At 37.2% G+C, this 19,333-nt stretch overlaps 1 protein-coding gene across 2 annotated transcripts in view; it reads left to right on the forward strand.

Moving 5' to 3' along the window:
• dph6 (diphthamine biosynthesis 6) overlaps window positions 1-19,333 on the forward strand; it is a 108,295-nt gene that overhangs the window by 81,661 nt on the left and 7,301 nt on the right. Inside the window, exons 13-14 of one of the 2 annotated variants that reach the window (XM_051723208.1) lie at window positions 5,044-5,283; window positions 16,883-17,252. In XM_051723208.1, the coding sequence (XP_051579168.1) occupies window positions 5,044-5,283; window positions 16,883-17,252 (610 nt within the window). The remainder of the gene's footprint in view (window positions 1-5,043; window positions 5,284-16,882; window positions 17,253-19,333) is intronic. The other variant, XM_051723209.1, reaches the window with a different exon arrangement.

The raw sequence follows: 19,333 nt of genomic DNA on the forward strand, positions 1-19,333 counted from the left end.
GCGTTATGCATTTATAATTTTTTCTGTTCATTATTGGTGTTTTGGTTGTACAATAAACTATATCTAGAATTTAATTTAATTTGGACTTAGTTTAGGTTAGGTTAGGGTAAGGTTAAGTTAGGGTTAGTAGACCCTGTCTGGTCTGTTACATGACAGGAAGGATAGATTTCATTATAAATAGTAATAATTTTATTTGTTCAGGTATTAAAAAAGGTCTTAAAAAGTCTTACATTTTATTTGAAAAATTGCAGAAGCAACCCTCTTTCATGACCTTTTAAGTTTTTAATTTGAGCTCTTGTACAACACTTTGTTGGTTATAAAGATTTAAATGAATGGTGCTGTAGTTTGACCCCTATGAATATTAACAGTCTCTATTAAAAATGCATGGGGCATTGTAGTTGTTGATAAGATTTTGGATGCCCATGCAAATTGGCCTGTCTTCCTTGTCAACGGAGACGATGAATAATGTAGTTGTGTTGTATACTCAGGGACACACCATTGACAGTCAATTAACAAGTTTGATTGGTGTGTGAACTCAATCTTTTGAACTGTTAATTTTATGTTAATAGTATTCTCCAGATCTTCCCCTGGCAGAAGCCGCACCCCTCTGTCCCCAACAGCCCACCGTAACCTGAGCAAGGCTCTTAATAATTGATCACTGCACACCTGCTTTTTATTTTTTAAATATTATAATAGTTGAGAGGTCTCACTCTGGCGTCTTTTGATATTCAAATCAACAAAATATCGGCCTTTTATGAGACACCGAAACCTCTGGGTCTTTTGAAGGCTGCCTAGTGAGATCATCCGTGCCGCACGTCCGATCCGATCTGGGAATCTGTGCCAAAGTTCTGATGGCGTTTGATGGCTCTTAACTGGAATGCCAATGACGATTTGTTGTTGATGTCTGGTGATACACATGTAGGCTACGGTGGAGGCGTAGATGGATTGCGTTCTCCCTTTGCCAAATAATGCTCGCAGGTAAATGATCCGTTGATTGATCTGCCATTTGAAATCTGTAAGCCTCCCCCGCTCGCCCCACGCGCTCCCCCATCCCGGTAATTTGGAGCGTCCGGGCAGCTGTTGAAGATTCATCAATGTTGACAAGTGAACCCAGGAGCACGAATCATGGGAAACTCATATGATTATGGAAATGGATGTGACTATTTCCTTCCTCCAGCAAAACACTTTCTGTTGATCTGTTATTTCCAAATCGCATCTTGCAAAATGATGATTTTGTTCTCGGAAGAATAAACGGCACACAACAGCAGAATTTCCAGCAGTAATTACACTCTCTGTGAAAGTTCTGCTGCTCATTTTATTGCAATTCCAGTTTGGTCCTGCATCCAAAGAATGAATTAGCCAAGAGTACAGTATTGGAGAGCTCTGTGTATATGTTGTTAATGAATGTACTCAGTCAGAATAAACTGCTTCTTCTGAATGGAAAAAGATTCCCAAATGGCGTATTTACGACATCTACCAGCAGGGTCTAATTGAACAATGATAACCAGCCACTTGATTGTAATGTGACTTTGTCCTCTCAACGATTAACCAACAATTCACATGAAAAGGTATTACGTGGGTGATGCAGTCATGAAAATGAAAACAAGATGGACGAGAGACTGATCTTGTGCGTATTTCTTGAATTCATTTTAAGAAGAGCATCCTGAGACAATAAAGTTTCACGAACATTCATACGGCACACAATCGCCCTTCCATGACCCTATCTGCAACGTTTTTTCATGTGGAGGTCAAGGTGCTGCATGTCACTCATGTTGAAGCTCTGACGTGCATCATGTGAAAGAGTTTTGAGTGTGTACTGCTGTCAGCGGTCTGGATTTACTCTGGTAATCTGGTTTGGAAATGCGATACCAGTGCATGCATGCTAATTGACTAAAATCCTGCATTTCACAATATGCATCGATTGATTTTGTCTTGTGTGATTGAGCAGAGGTCACTGTCCACCTCGTGCGGCTCTCACGCTAAATGGTGTACAAGAGCTTCAATTAACACCTCGTCTCCTACAGCTGCGATGTGTTCAGTACCGCGCTCCACTCTCTGAGGACACGACCTCTCAATGCCAAAACGTTTCTGATGGGCGTTCATGTAGTGTATTTTTAGCTGTAGGATTATCGAGTAGAAGAGTGAGTTTGTCTTTGGATTCTCAGCTAATTATCACATTGTTATTAATGTGTATGAATTGCACATTTGAGTGTGCACACATTGATGGTGTGAAATGGGAGCTGTAGGTAATAAAATAACAATGAAGGTGTAGTGCGGTAATTGATGCTCTGCTGTTCAAACACAAATGCTTTAATAATGTAAATGAATTGCACCTTTTTTGATGTAAGACTTTGGCATTTTGGTGAAATTATCATTAAAAAAGGTTTAATAAAATATGCCACTTTCCACGAATATGACTTAAATTCAGTGCTTTGCTCTCTTTCAGCAAACTGTCAGTGAAAGGAAGTGCTTAGCTTTCAGAAAATTTTCTTGTTCACCTCAGGAGGTCAAACTAAATATGAAATGTTTTATTCTGCCTGTATTAAGCTATTACTCTGTAGGTGTTAGCTAGTTTCCCATATATTTAAGAATACATTTTTGTTTGATCATTTTTCATGCAATAACCTTGGTAATGGGGTTGAATGATTGAGCTTAATGAATCTGACAACAATTGGTGTAAAAATTGAGAAAATGAAAAAATAAAATAAAAAGCAATGTTTCATTTTACGCAATTTAAGGCATCTCCACTGCTCAATTTTTCAGTAACAGCGTTGATCGCAAAATATGGGACACGCCTCAATATTGCGTTTTTTGGTAATCAATGCTTTACTCAAATGTCACAATAATGTAATGTCTTTCAAATATCTGAATTATTATTCCTATTATTCCTATTGTATCATTAATATTATTATTATTATTCTGGCTGGGAGTCTATGGCAGCCCTATGAACCGTACATAGGAAAATTATGAAATTTGGCACACTAATAAGGGTTGTCATGAATAGCCCCCATACCAAATTTAGGGTCTCTAGGACATACTCTGTAACACCACCATCATGTCTGAAATTCACTTTTCTTTTGTGTGTATCATTTTGTATCTGATTACTCTCCTCCTGATGACTCCAATGGACCCCTTACATTAAAACTCAGTCCCATTACAGTGGCCACCATCTTGGATTATGACGTTTACAGTTTAAACTTTTCACATCCTTCAAACTTGATCTGATTTTTCCAAACAATGGCTCAAAATAATCTCCAGACCGAGCCGCACAGAACTGACCAGAAATCATTTTAATTTGTGCTACCGTTCAGAAATTATGCCAACGCGAAATTAATGATGTTGACTTGAAAATGGATGTGAGGCTGTGTCTCGGCAATGCTTTGTCCTATTGAAACTAAATTTGGTATGCTTCATCAGGACCATGATCCGAGGTAACATGCAAAGTTTGGTGATAACGCCACCTATGGGTCAAGAAATCTCAAAATTGGCTATTTTTGACCGTAACATTTGAATCGTTAGTCCTAAAATTATGTGTTTGGTGTCTTTGGATTCCTTGGGTCATGAGGATTTCAACTAGGGATGTATCGATACTGGTATCGGAATCGGAATCGGGTCCGATACCGTGCTCATGTACTTGTACATAAAAATGCTCAGATACCAAAAAACTATACCATCTGACATACGAATATCATTATGTAAACATTCAGCACACAGATTAAAATGTCCTAGTGAGATTATTTAACAGCTAAAGCGGCAGTTTAATGAGATAAATAGATTGTTTGCACGTGCAGTGTTGTGAATGTGTGGAGACGGTGTTGTGCAGGCATAGAGACACAAACTGCTCATACCTTTTAGAGATCCTTGGCTCATACATGGAAAACACTAATATGAGCATCACATGCTCTGTTTGTAGCAGATGACAGCAAGCAGAGCACTAATTCACTTTTTAGCATGAGTCATATACAGACTACATATTTATTTATTTAAATAGTTGCCTTTTGTGGTTTAGTAATTACTGTGATTTACATAGCGACCTGCTTCTCCAGATTGGGAATCTGCCGTAATTACGTCGGAGCTCCTTGGTCTAACAACACAGAAACACTTCAAAATAAAAGCTTAATTTAAATGAAAAAATATGACAGAAATAGATCACTACTATATAGTTATCACTGTAATAATAGTACTACTACTGATAATAATACTAATTAGTATCTGTATTATATTTAAGCAATATCTAAAATCAAAAATAATCAAAAATAACTTCAATGTTGTATTTAGTATTGTGCTGTGAGGTTCTGTATAAAATCTCTTCATTTGATAAAAATAGTACAATTTCATGTTGAAAATTAATTGTTATACTTTCATTTGATTAAAGGTTTATTTAAACACAATTTTAATGATAAAATTGAAATAAACTGCTGATATTGCGTATCGGACTCTGTATCGGCGATTACTAAAATATCAAAATGGTCAAATATTTGATGTGATTAAAGTCAGGCTGTGTTAATTTAATGTTAATAAAGTACATTTTTCTCTGTACCATAAGAAAAGCTTCTTTTCCTGCGATATCTCAGTGTAATGTTGTTTTCCATTTAGATAAATGAAGTCAATAAGATGGCGTCATTTAATTTCAAGAAAGCTTCAGTAGTTGCTGCGCGTTACTCTGTTTAGACTCCTTATATCATCTTGACGTGTTGCCAAAACCGCATCTCGTGTAGACCACATCCCTGCTCACAGTCTGTAATTATGTTACAATTGATGGATTGATTTTCCAAAATAGATTAATTTAATGCTGTGATTCTTCATTGCAGATTATAAGAGTCATTTACTGTAAAATACCAGCCTGTAGAGTTACTCTCCAAACTCTCTAAAGAGCTTTATATGAATCGGTTTTTAACAGCGACCTTCATGTGATATAATCACATTTATTAACACCTTTATTATCAAGTCACTCAGTACTTGTCATTGAATGTAAGGTGTTACGGGTGAAGATGTAGAGTAATGTTCCTGCAGCTCTCATGTTTTATTGCGATGTTTCTGCAGGTGGATGATGCAGTGTTCTGTGCGGGTCAGATTGCGCTGGTGCCCTGCCGCATGCAGCTGGTGAGTGGGTCTGTGGCGCTGCAGTCTTGTCTGTGTTTCACTCATGTGGAGCGCGTTCTGGCCGCTGTGGGTTCAAACCTCACGCTGCGTCACGTGCTGCAGGCACAACTGTACGTCAATCACCGCAAACACATCGCTGACGTCACTGCGGCCTGGAAGAGAAAACTACACCACATACAGGTCAGACTCATCTTCGTTTTATAGTGAGGATCTATAACTGATATTTGTCCTAACCCGTAAAGTGATAAAAGACATCTTTTCCATGTATTAATCAGCTGCGTCCACAACAACTTGTCAAATCACACTTTGTCAGGACACTGTTAGTGTTAGACTTTTTCAGTCATCTTGGTTCCGGAAGTGTTTTCCCCATTCATTTCTTTCATAGGGATTTCATAAAATCCTTCATTAAAGAGTTGTGCACCATGAACCAAACCAACCAGCTCCTGAGTGAATCACAACTGTACAAACTTTGATCTGAAGCAAAAAAAGTATTTGAAAATCAGACAAAAACACAAAGATACAATACTGTGTACTGAACGTTCCTGGTGGACTGATATAAACCTGTGCACACTGAACATCTGATCTTAATCCTTTATAAACATGTTTGCATTTAGATACATACTGTAATTTCTCAGTGACAATATAGTTTCATTATGTATATTTAAGAGGGCTAGATTAGGAAAAAACAATGAATCCCTGAGGCCTATAGACCCTATACATACCTCACATTTACATGCAAATGAATTGGAGGCCTGTTGAAAACATTCACAAACTGTTGATCTGTAGCGATGAGAGCTCACAGAACATGGAAATGTCGCTCTTTAGTAAACGCTCATGCGAAGTTGATATAGTGCGAACGGTGTGTGTGTTTAAAGAGCGCAGGGGCAGATGTCTGTCTTAATGCCCAACCCCCCCAATCTGCCCCGTCTGTGATCTGTGTGTGACGAGGAGGAGGGCGGGGCCGTGCCGTGAGGACACACGGCCGGCCCTGAATCAGGCTAATCAGCCGGGAGGGGGATAAAGACGAGCCAGAGGCGCCAGTTCGAGAGAGACACACGCGGCCGCTGTGTGTGTGTGTCTGTCTATGTGTATTATGTTGATTTAAGTTCATTTCTGTCATTAAAGTTTACGTTGACTGTTCTGCCAGTTCCCGCCGCCTCCTTGCCCATCCCTTACCCGTTACACTGTGATCTCCATACGGCTCATGAGATCTGCTGTCTCGTATTGATTCACTCAGAATTATGAAGATTCAGTTCAGATTAAAAAAAAAAAAAGTTAGATGTTATTGTTTGGGTGAAATGATCATATATAGCTGAACAAAAGATTTACACTTATTAAATGTTTTTTTTTTTTTAACAGACACTTTTACCTAAAGTGAATAACAAATGAGAATAATACAAGAGAGAATCTCAGGAAATCTTTTAAAAACGTGCAGATCATTTTCACCCCAGTATCCAACGAAAGAAATTTGATTTACATAAAGAAAATGAAGACTGTTGTAGGTTCATTAAAATATTTTTGCTTTGTTTTCATTACAATGAAGCACATTTTCTCCCTTAATTTGCATTATTGTAATGCATAAAACTTTTAAAGTTATATTTATACATCATGTAGTGATTGTTGAACAGCATTTAATTTATAATTATATAAAAATGAAATCAGATATGTTTTTATGAACAAATTAAATTGCATGCTTTCTCAGATTTTTCATGACTGTATTACACTAATGACAAGTGTTTTAACATGACTGTAAGAAGAATTTAGGGGTAAAAATGTGCTTAATTATCAATGAAATAACCCCATATATAAAAAAATATATATATGAATGGTCTGAAAAATAGGTTTCATTTTCTTTGTGCAAAATATTCTTTACAGTGTTATTGTTGATTAAATATGATTTGAATGTAAAGTGCAGTTGTAATATACATCATGAAGTAATCTAATAAAAATTAATTGTTGTTTCCAGACGGGATGATTTTCATCAGCTACATGTTTTCAAATTACTGTAAGGTGATTTTAGGGGTGAAAAATGTGCTTAATTATCACAGAACTATAATGTAAAAAATATCTTAATGGCCTTAAAAACAGGCTTCGATATTTTTATGCGAAATGTTGATTTTGAGGTGAAATATGACTGGGACATTTCTTCATCAGATTCGCATATTAAACATGATCGATTGTTATGAAGAAGAACCAACAAGTCGTGTCACAGATCATCTGTGTGTGTAAAGTTCTTGTCAGTATGTGAGGTTTTTCTTCTGTGTGTGTGTGTGTGTGTGTGTGTGTGTGTGTGTCTGCGTCACTCGATACAACCTATCTTTGATCATTGAAAAATAAGGGTATGCGAGCACGATGTTAGGCTGGAGCTGTTGACCATCGATTACTCTCACCTGGTCAAATGCGTGTTTGAGGTACTCCTTACGTGACTGCTCTAGAGGGAAATTCCCTTCAGGGAACTCCCTGAGGGCGGGGATTCCCATTGAAAATGGATGTGAGGCTGTGTCTCGGCAACGCTTTGTCCTATTGAAACTAAATTTGGTATGCTTCATCAGGACCATGATCCAAGGTAACATGCACAGTTTGGTGACAGCGCCACCTATGGGTCAAGAAATTTCTATTTTTGCCCTTTTGTCCTAAAATTTGGTGTATTTGGATTCCTTGTGTCATGAGGATTTCAGCGATATCAATTTTTCCATCATACTTTTATGAAAAAGTAATGTATATTTTAAACATTTTGTCTGATTTGAATGAAAATTGGCAGGGGTCTTCGACATCATGTCCTGAGGGTACCTAAGCAGTTTGGAGACAGCGCCACATAGTGGTCAAAATGCTTAGTCAATTTAAACAAAACTTTTGTTAAACATTGCTTCCTTAGTCTAAGTCTTCTGAAATTGGCAGAGATACATTTCACATCTATTTATTATCTATATATTTAAAACCTGCTGCTCTCAGCTTGGAGTGTCTCCTTGGCACTTTTGAGCTGTGTCAACTGAATGGCCCAGTGATTAAAGCATTGGAATACAAAAGGTTGTGAGTTTGAGTCCAGAAAAGAGCAGTTTTAAAATTTGTACCTCTGTTGACCTCTGAGTCTTCATATTGTGCTTACTACCATGTAGACTGTACTTTATTGCGTAATTCCTGCTTCATTAAAAAATATAAGCTGTAACTGTTTTATCAGAAATTGTTGTAAACTCTTGTGCCACTCTTTGACCTCAGTCAGATTTGTCGATTGTGTGGCACAGTAGTTAGAGCTCTGGGCTTCAGTTCATTAGGACTGGGTGAACCTCGGTTCGAGACCCGCCTCAGCTGGTTTAAATGATGTGACTCTGTTGTGCCGGGGCTCTTGTATTGTGCTTAGGGAATGGCTTTAGGGCTTGGCCCCGATCATTGCTGCTTGCAGCTATATTTGTAATTGTAATCTGTACTTTTACATTAATCTTTTACCTTCACAGTAATATAGTTTATACTGTACTGTTCTATACTGTTCAGAACAAAAGCAACTGAAGAAAGTGACATGAAACATTGATGAAAATCGCAAGTAATTTTTCACGGCAAAGCTATTCACACATTGAGTGTGACACACATTTCCATCACAGTTTAAGAAAAGTTACCTGAACATGAAGCAAAATGGCCAGCAGTTCTTGACATTCTTTAATATAAAATACAATCCAATGCTAAAATGTAAGGAAAAGTTGTCTCCTACTAACTATATATTAAGTTTTAAAATTATATATTTCAATTTACAATTATATACTTGTGTTTATGTATAATCATAATTATTACAATTTATCTTGATTTACAATTATATTTTCAGATGTTATATCATTATTTTCTGTTTTGCCCCCATAATATATGTATATAATGGGCACAGTGTATATTATTTTTTAGTGAGTTTTCAACAAAAATATATCGACTATTATTCAGCAGAGAACAAAACACATTTTCAGGGCAAATTTTCACTCTTTATTGTGAGGATGTTGATAATGATGCATTGTTTCATTTTAATATCTTGTCATGCAGAAATTGTGCTGTGAAAATATGTACTTGGTTTGAATACACCTTCCTCAAACAACTAGTCCAGTCTTCCTGTTCAGTTGTACAGACTCGACTACAGACACGAGCTGCAGTAACTCACAGTCTGATCATCTCATATGTGCACTATTAAGGGGATTGAGCTGCGCTGATGGGTTTTATTGAGGTGAGAGGAGCAGCAGAGGCGGTTTGTCTCACTTTCACACAGGAGACACGACCACTCAAAGCCCACAACACCAAGACTTCCTGCTGAGGAAATGTAGAGGAACTGCCGGAGCATCCAAACCCCATCATACCCCCACTGAGAGACACATTACACATTCCTTATTACTGTGTTTACTGTGCACCTCGCACACCCCCTCACCAACCCACCAACACTGGGAGATACTATAGAGAGAGAGAGGACTAATGGGTTGACCTGACAGTGTTGGAGGTCTTAATGTTCTAACATTACATCACTAATACAGTAATAGAGTGAATCTTATGAAACCTGTCAAGAACATTTCATATTTCACCCCAAAATCAGAAGACATAAGAAATAATTTTTTGTATAAAGAAAATGGAGCCTGTTTTTAGTATCATTTGTATTATTTTCATGACAGTTAAACACATTTTTTTCTCCCAAATTCCCATGCAAAAATTAAAATACAAAATACAAATCTCTTTCTCAATACTGTAATCTGAAAATAGTCATTAGTGCTGTCAGTCGATTCAATTGTTTTAATTGTGATTAATCACATAATATTTGTAGTTAATCGTGATTAATCGCAGATTTTGAATGTGCTGAAATTTTACACTATACTTTTCATGTCAAAATCCATATATTTCCATTTTAGGAAAGAAAACAAAACAAAATGTAACAATATAATGCTTTATTAACATTTTCCAAACAAAGCCTTCCACAGTATAAAGATAGAAATGCACTAAAATAGCACCAGCTCAAGTAACATTTGCCAAAGTCTAAGTGGAGGTTTGAGTAATTGAAATAACTCCCCATAGATTACATATTCATTGCAATGGGCATTAAAACTCTTAAACTCTCATCTTCACACTATAAATCTGACAGTAGACTGTGGCTATCTGCTTTGTTACGACAATCGTGAAGCCATGTTCATGATTCACGTCAGGGCGTCAACGCCAGTATCGCTTTGAACTCCACATGAAAAGTGCTTGCAGACAAAAACGTCTCATTCTGCATTTTGGTGATAGTTAAGACTTGACTTGCTTCTGTAGTATTTAAAATGCCCCATACAAGTCCCATTTGGGCTTGTTTTGTACATTAAATAGCGCTAAGAGCTCTTATATCCATAATTTTAGCACTGACAGGGAAGTGAAGTCAGAGATTCTTTTATTTACTGAGATAATAACCTCTGCGGCTCTATCATAAGAGAGTATTTCAACATCGCTCATAGAATGTCCACGTTATGCTATTTTTTTACTAAGCTTGTAGTCTCATCTTGGTAGAAGGGCTGTGTCTGTTTGTGGTGTGTGTGTCAGTGTAGTGACTCTGGATGGACACATTACAAAGGTTCTGCCCTTCACACAAGTGTTTATACTGTATTAACAATAAAGAGGGTCAGGAGCTTCAGTTAATGTTCACATCAACTATCAAAATGGGGGAAAATGTGATCTCAGTGATTTTGAGCGTGGCATGATTGTTGGTGCCAGATGGGTTGGTTTGAGTATTTCTGTAACTGCTGATCTCCTGGGATTTTCACACACAACAGTTTCTAGAATTTACTCTGAATGGTGCCAAAAAAAAAAAAACATCCAGTGAGCGGCAGTTGAACAGTTGAAAAATAAACAGATTTTTTTAAAGTATCAAATGAAACTAGAGACTCTACTCGTTACAATCAAACAGGTTTCAATGAAAAAAACTTTAAGAGATTTCTTACCAGACGCACTTTTGTTGGTGCTGGGTCTGTAGAAGCGCTTCAAGGAAATCGACGGCATGTTGTTGTGTCATGTGACTCGATGCGGCATAAGTTTAACCCTTAAATTACAGACTAGAGTCTTTTGAACAGCATTCAGTCGGTTTTTAAATTATGCGTTGTGTATAGCAAACCCAAAATACAACGTCCACTCGTGGGCGAGGGGTCACATGAGGATAATATATAATACTATGTATAATTTCTTAAATGGTAACAATTTAACCATGTCATTCTTTCTGTATTGTTGTAGACATAACATCAATCTTGGTGAATTTATGTGTTTTACTTTTTATAGAAATTAATTAAATGAAATATATAATTATAAATGATATAAAAATGAACTTAATAATAAAAGAAAGATCAAAATGCATTACAGTAATAATTTTGGGGGCAAATATGTTAAATTGTCATTCAAATAATATCATCTTGCAAAATCTTAATTGTACTAAAGTAGGCTTAATTTTCTTCAAAGATGAAGTGTGTAATTTCTGTACCACTATAGCATCGCCAAAGGGAATTGCCAAAATAACTAAACACAACCCCCAGTGGTCTAACAAACAGATACTCCCACCCAAAACTCATATCATTGGTTGAGTCAATAGCTGCATTTCCATTATCGGGCCAAATAAGGGGGCGTGCTAGTGCATGCCAGGGCCAGTTGCGTTCCCACTGTCACTTCCAGGGCTTCATCGTTCCTCCTCAGGGCTTCTTCAGGGCCAATGGCCAAGCGTCTTTGGCCCGTCGATTACCCTTTAGCCCTTTTTTACCCAAATGTCTTTTTTATATGATGTGGTGAAATTTAACCTGCACATGCTTTCATGAGATTCACCAATTACATGGATGAATTTGAAGTTGCCACACTGTGACACTCACCATATATCAACATTCGCCACCTTTTTATTTGATTGTATTAATCTGTTAAATGATCTCTCATCAGTCGCAGTGTCACACGAGTGCTTCCCCGTCCTGTTTAAGGATCAGAATGAGTTGTTGAGCTCGACCCAGCATGACACACACACACTTGCTTATAAAAGATGAAACTCTAGACAGTGATAAAGTTTAGAAGAGGAGAATAAAGGAGATTTTAATTCAGGCTGAGAGTTTGGAGGGCTTTTGGTGTGCGTTCGATGTGTTTGAGCCCCACACTGAGAGGCTGGATATTGGGGGCCACAGGGTCGCCCTTTAAACCCACTACACAAGCCCCTGTAGATCCCACAGCTGCATTATTACTGCCCCAGAGGGCTATTAACCAGTGTTGAGTGTGTTGTCCCTTCATTACCAGCGCTCACTGTAAAGTGCTAATCTAACAGGTATTAAAGCACACTCGTTAGAAAACGTCTGAGTCAACGCTTCACACACACTTACAGCTACTTAAAGTCTGCTATTGTTTCCTGGGAGCAGTACACTCATCACAGCAGTAAAGTGGTTTGATGTTGATACACAATCAGCCGTTCACTGGTTTAATCTTGATGTAAGTGGCGTTCACGGATCGGGTCACGAGGCATGAAATTGGGAGAAAAGCTGCCTGTGCTGCCTCTGATTTATTCCTCATCTGCTTTTGAGTGAATTTCAAAATCAAGTGTATGTAACCCATCATTATTGTGCTCTCATGGAGTGGGTGAAAATTGATCCAGCAAATTGAAAAGCGGGTTAAGTGTTTTTGCCCTTATCGACGGCACAACAAAAGCGCTGTTGTATACACTCATTTCTCACCCATTAGTGGATGAGAGCATCGCGCAGTGTTATTTGAGGGCCGCATTGTGTCGGGCACGAGCAAAGAGACGTTTGAGAGGTGATAATAGCTGAACACAGACTCCACAGAAGCGAAAGATTTTAACTCTGCAGATGACATCATTTAAAGCCATCACTGCAGCGCTCTTATAAATGTGTGTTTGAAACGGTGTAAAATGGCCCGTGCATGTCTGAAATGTTCTTTTTGAAAACAGCGTCTCTACACAATCACTTAATTTGTCTTTGTTGTGGTATTTGTAAAGAAATGGACATCTTAGTGCTCAATGTCATTTGAAATAAACGGATGAAATCAGATGATCTGTTCCTAAACCTGGTGAGCTGCTTCAGTGCCCTGCTGAAAGACAGACATCTTAAACCAGGGGTCTTCAACCATTTTCAGGCCAAGGACCCATTGGTGGGTAGAGAGACGGTGCTGGGACCCCCGTTACATATCGTATAAAATGGAGTGTTGCGTTTTATGCCTATAAAAACGTGGATGGTAGGCTACCATATTATTGTATGTATACTTCATGATGTTTACATTGCAAAGCCATTTAAATAATCATTAAATGCTGCCCTGCTGAAAAGACCAGCTAAAACCAGCATAAGCTGGTTGGCTGGTTTTAGCTGGTTGCCCAGCCTGGTCATAGCTGGTCAGGCTGGTTTTAAAGGGGTTTTGTTCTGAAAGCAGGCTCTTATCTGCTCAACCGCACAACTCAATCAACGCAAAGCAGACCCGTTTTACTCATGTGACCCTCCACTGCAGCACTGCTGAACCTGAACCTGACCCGACATGTGTCGCGCTTTGATCAGCTCGTGATAAGCAATGGTCGTGTGAAGGGTTTGTCCGGGCTGCGTGCTTCTGACTAGTGCTGTTTAGTCACACTTTAAGATTTGGCATGCAGCTGCAAAGGACTTCAACATGTCGATAATTCATACTCCTGTGATTATTACAAATGCCACCAATGGTGGATCAAACAATAATTTGCGGTCCCCTTGCGGGGACACCTGTTGAAGACCCTTGGCAAACCCTCTACAACCAGCATGGCACCTTAGGCAGGTTTAAGCTGTTTGTTTGTTTGTTTTGTTTGTTTGTTTCAGCAGGTTTTCTACTGTCTGCTAAGGTAGCATCCTAACTGAAATGTAATCTCGTAAAAGACCTCTTGAGACAAGAGTGTGACTGCTGTGTGTATTTTCCATTTCACTTTTTGATTTGTAACTAGTAGCACCAAATAAACATGCAGCAAAAAAAAAATATATATATATATATAAATATATATTACACACACTACCAGTCAAAAGTTTTGAAACACTCATTCTTTATTTTATATATATATATATATATATAGATATAGATATAGATATTTTTTTCACATTTTATAATAATAGTAAAGTCATCAAAACTATGGAATAACATAAATGGAACTATGGGAATTATGTTGAGACTAAACAAAATCCAAAATAAATCAAAACTGTGTTATATTTTAGCATCTTCAAAGTACTCACCCTTTGCCTAGATTTTGCAGACATGTACTCTTGACATTTTCTCAACCAACTTCTTGAGGTATCACCCTGGGATGCTTTGTAAACAGTATTGAAGGAGTTCCCATCTATGTTGGGCACTTATTGGCTGCTTTTCTTTATTATTTGGTCCAAGTCATCCATTTCAAACTTTTTTATTATTATATTTTAGTTTTATAATGAAATAAATTAATATGGTGGCACAATTATATTTCTACAAAACTAATTTCAAACATTTAAGATCAAAAGATTTTTAAGATCATGAGAAACATTTCAGTCAAGTTTCTCAAAACTTTTGACCGATAGTGTGTGTATATAGATAAACACACACAGGGTTGGGGAGTAATGGAATACATGTAACGGGATTACATATTTAAAATACAAAATATAAGTAACTGTATTCCACTACAGTTACAGTGTAAATCATTGGTAATTACAATACAGTTACATTCAACAAGTATTTTGATTACTGAAGAGATTACTTTGCATTTTATTGTCATTTGTTTCATTTAATATTTAGTCCTTTCAGATGGAAAACATTTATACATATAAATGATGTGATCCAAAGTGCATTTGAACAGCGGTGAAACACTTTCTTATGATGTGTTACATTCATACGAGCAGACAGAGAAGTAAGTTTGAAGTAAGTTTGGAGCAGAAGAAATAGAAATAAACCTTGTGTAAATTGTCAGCTTTACGCTAAGCTTAAATGCTATTTCTAGCCATTTTACATGCACATGTTACCAGACACGATCATATTTGTTTATCAAGAAAATTCATGTTGGATCATAATTTCTATTTTTCTAGTAAGATCTTTGATATTAGGGCAAAAATCATATTCTTGATGATAATTTTTGTAGTTTTCCTGTAAAAATATCTAAAAATCCTTAAAACAAGATTAATTAGATTTATCTTGTTTTAGAAACAACACTGCATAAGATATTTAGGTTTTTCAGAGAATTAATTTCTAACATGTGTATTTTGTCTTACTGTACTGGCAGAGTTTATATAGTCAAAACAAGTGAAAAAATCTACCAGTGCTGAAGAAGTAATCCAAAGTATTTAGATTACATTACTGACCTTGAGTAATCTAATGAAATACATTACAAATTACATTTTACAGCATGTATTCTGTAATCTGTAATGGAATACATTTCAAAAGTAACCCTCATAACCGTGTGTGTGTGTGTATATATATATATTTAGACCAAATAGTTTTCTAAAAGTTAATGTCCAGCACTTACACCAATCAGCCACAACATTAAAAGCACCTGCCTAATATTGTGTAGGTCCCCTCATGCCGCCAAAACAGCATCAACCCACATCTCAGAATAGCATTCAGAGATTATATTCTATACTCAGAATGGTGCCAAAAACAAAAAAACATCCAGTGAGTGGCAGTTCTGTGGACGGAAACACCTTGTTGATGAGAGAGGTCAACAGAGAATGACCAGACTGGTTTGAACTGACAAAGTCTACAGTAACTCAGATAACCGCTCTGTACAATTGTGATGAGAAGAATATCATCTCTGAATGCTATTCTGAAATGCAGGTTGGTGCAGTTTTGGCTGCACGAGGGGGACCTACTCAATATTAGGCAGGTGCTTTTAATGTTGTGGCTGATCGGTGTATGTGGACATTGGGACTAAAGCCCAATTCAGATGGGACTAGTTTTCCCCGAGGACGTTACAGAAATTTGTTTCACAGACATATTTTGATTTGAATCCCGTCCGAATCTGACAATCTGTGTTTTTCTCACACAACCTCTGTGAAAATTCCAGAGCAAATTACCTCCTGTTTATCGGCTAACTCGAGGGTCTTCTGAGAAATGTAATTCCTTCTGAATGCGAATGTCTGTGATTGCTGATTGAAATTTCTCAAAACTTCTCATGTATTTTGACCTACGTGAACTACCTTTAAGAATGCTCTTATGCACGCCAATCTTCTGCCTGGTGCGCGCCTTTATAGGATGTAGATTTTTTTGTCATCCCATGAAAAAATAAGAAAATAAAATTAACAAGGAGAGCCAAATCATGGAGACTGCTAAGACTGGCCTCTGTAATATGTGGTAAAATACTCACCGTAATTTCTCCGCTCAGTTACGTAATGTTATAATTATATATTGTTTATTTCATTGGGTTTATTATGAGAAGCCACTTCTATAAACTCATGCCAATTTTATTTTAATAGGCCTTTTTTAAATAAGTATTTTATAATGAATAATGAATAAATTACAATTAAATCAGTAAATTAAATAATTATTTAAAATGATAAGTAATTTTAAATTTAAACTAATAAAGTTACGTTAATTTTGTCACCTAAATTTTGTGTTCAACCTTCTGTAACGCCCACATCTAGAAAACGTGGTTGGTGTATGTGTTAAGTAGCCGTGTATTAAGCAGGTCATTATCAAAAAATAAACCCTTTCAGGTGAACGTAATGTTGTGGTCTACCTTTTGGAAAAGTGTTTGCATGGGAGCATGTCTATGATGCCTTAAAATGCTGTCTAGTTAGGCAGCACACTAGGTTATGACCAGAACTAACGTCTCTCTGTCTGTTTACAGCAGGACTGTGATGGTGAACTTCCTGTTCAAAGCAGTATTGCAGTCGTGCCATATTTACCCAGAGGAGCAGAAGTAGAACTGCACGTCATCGCTGTTGAAGATGATCCCGCAGAACGATCTTCCTGTCACATGACCTCACAGATAGCAGGCGGCACCATTGAATGGCAGCTGTTGCAGGCCAGTTGCGGTCGATACGCCTCTCTGTCCATGAGTGTGTGTGTGAATGCATCAAACACTGCGACGGAGCTCACAGATGCGCTGGTGTCTTTATTCCAGGATGCTCTTGAGAAAACTGGGAAGAATCTGTCTCCTCTGTGTGCAAGAGTTTTCTATAAAAGCAGCGACACATCAGTCACTGAGGTCATCACAGGTATATTCATGTTCACATTTTCAGCACTGTTGTGATGTTAAGATCGATTCACACTGCAGCTAAATACAGTTGTCACTCCTCTTCTGAGGTCACGTCTACACTAATCTGTTTTTGTTTAAAAACTACATTTTCAGTTTCCTCACTTCGTTGTTTTCCGAAGTATGTGGTTATGAAGAACGTTTTCTAAACGTTCATAGTGTGGATGAGAGGTGTAAACATAGCAAAAAATGAAATGTTTTAGTGTGGATCTGGCCTGTGTGTTTAGTTATTTACAGGACGCACAATATAATTAAGTTCACACCTGAAACATTTAGTTAGGGTTTTCAGGAAACCAAAATTTCAGTATTCGGTACCGATACCAGTAAAATTTCCCAATTGTCCATACCATTTTTGATACCAAAAATGGCTTAAATACTTTTGAACACACTCATGTAGCCCAGGGTTTTTCAAACACTGGGATGCGACCCAAAAGTGGGTCGTGGATCATTGGCTGCGGGGTCGCGAGATCTTTTCTGTCACGAGTACAAATTACCAGTTAGAAGGATAGAACTGGACATTTGCAATGTTTGGGGAAACAGTGACCTCTATTATTGAATCACGTTAATATCTCCAGCTTTACGTAAACGACCATAAATAAGAGGCTGCATTTTTCTGACGTTAATTATTAGCTGTCCAATCACAATAATCCATCAATGCTACGAATCATTCTTCTTGGACAAGGTCTCTTTACGTAGCATTGCATGCGCTAACTCCGTGCATTACCATGCTAGTCTGAATGCAATCCAATCTCTGGACATCATCATTTCAGAGTGGCAGTCCTAAGTAGGGTTGCCACACGTCCCGTAAAATAAAATATCGTCCTGTATTTAAAGATGAAATGATGTGTCCTGTATTGAATCAATACAGGACACGATTAGTACTGTATTTAAGCTGGTCCGATGGAGTCACCTGGAAATCATTCAAGATATGAATTTAACCTTGATAGTCATTGGAAATTGTGCCTACGGTAGGTAAGGGACCGTCTGAAAAATCCTCACATTGTGCTAAAACTGTGGAGGGTGTGGTAAGGGACCGTCTGAAAACTTCTACCAGCAGCACCAAAGCTACAAATATTGGGCTATAGATATGACTGGCATTCAAAAAAAGGGTGTCGCAGTGGACAAAAGCATTCTTGCTTGAGATATTGCTTAAATATGATGATGATGAAAATGATTATTATAAATATAAATAATTATTATTATTACTATTGTTATAACAGTGATACAGTGATAATTAGGGGTGTAACAGCAATGTGATTTTCGATTACGATTCTTTACCTAACGATTACGTTGCATCGTGAAATCAGAAATTTGGTCACAGTTCGATCCAGTTCGATTCTGTGTATTTTAGAATGATTCATAATTATTTAAAAAAATATGCAACAACAAAAAAAAGATTCAAAGTTTTTACTGAACATTTTTAATTTAGACAGCATAGACACAGGTTTGGCTTATGTGTGGCTGCATGTATAAACAGAAATATAATGTTACATGCTTTATAGATCTCATATGATTAAAGGATAACATAATGCAACATAATGACTTGATGCAAACACACAAACAGACTGTATGCAAACCGTGGAATAAACTTTATCGATTTGCATATCATGTAATGTTAACATTTATTGCACCAGTAATCACAAATGAATTGAAATATGTCATATGCAGACAGATAAGGCCCATGTTTAAATCAAGCATGGTCATAGAATTAAAAACAATCTATTCGTAGCATATAAAGGTGGTTAAGTTCCCTATTTCAGTGGGAGAGGCGGCAAACTTCGCTTACATTCATTTGAAATGTGTATCTTTTCATGTCATTGACCAATCAGAGATAACTTTAATCAACGGCATTTAGCTTTTAACTGGTAAGTTCTCTTCAGAACAGTCTGCAATTGCTCCTTATTCCCTATATAGTACACTATATAGTACACTGAAGGCCCAGGTATACTTTGTTTTTGCGCATTGCAGATCATGCCCGGCCAACACTTGAATTTGTGTATCTCGTGTGATTCTTACATATTTACAGGATGTGTCTTGAGAATA

Source organism: Myxocyprinus asiaticus, chromosome 17 (assembly GCF_019703515.2).
Source record: "Myxocyprinus asiaticus isolate MX2 ecotype Aquarium Trade chromosome 17, UBuf_Myxa_2, whole genome shotgun sequence".
Classification (NCBI taxonomy): Eukaryota; Metazoa; Chordata; class Actinopteri; order Cypriniformes; family Catostomidae; genus Myxocyprinus; species Myxocyprinus asiaticus.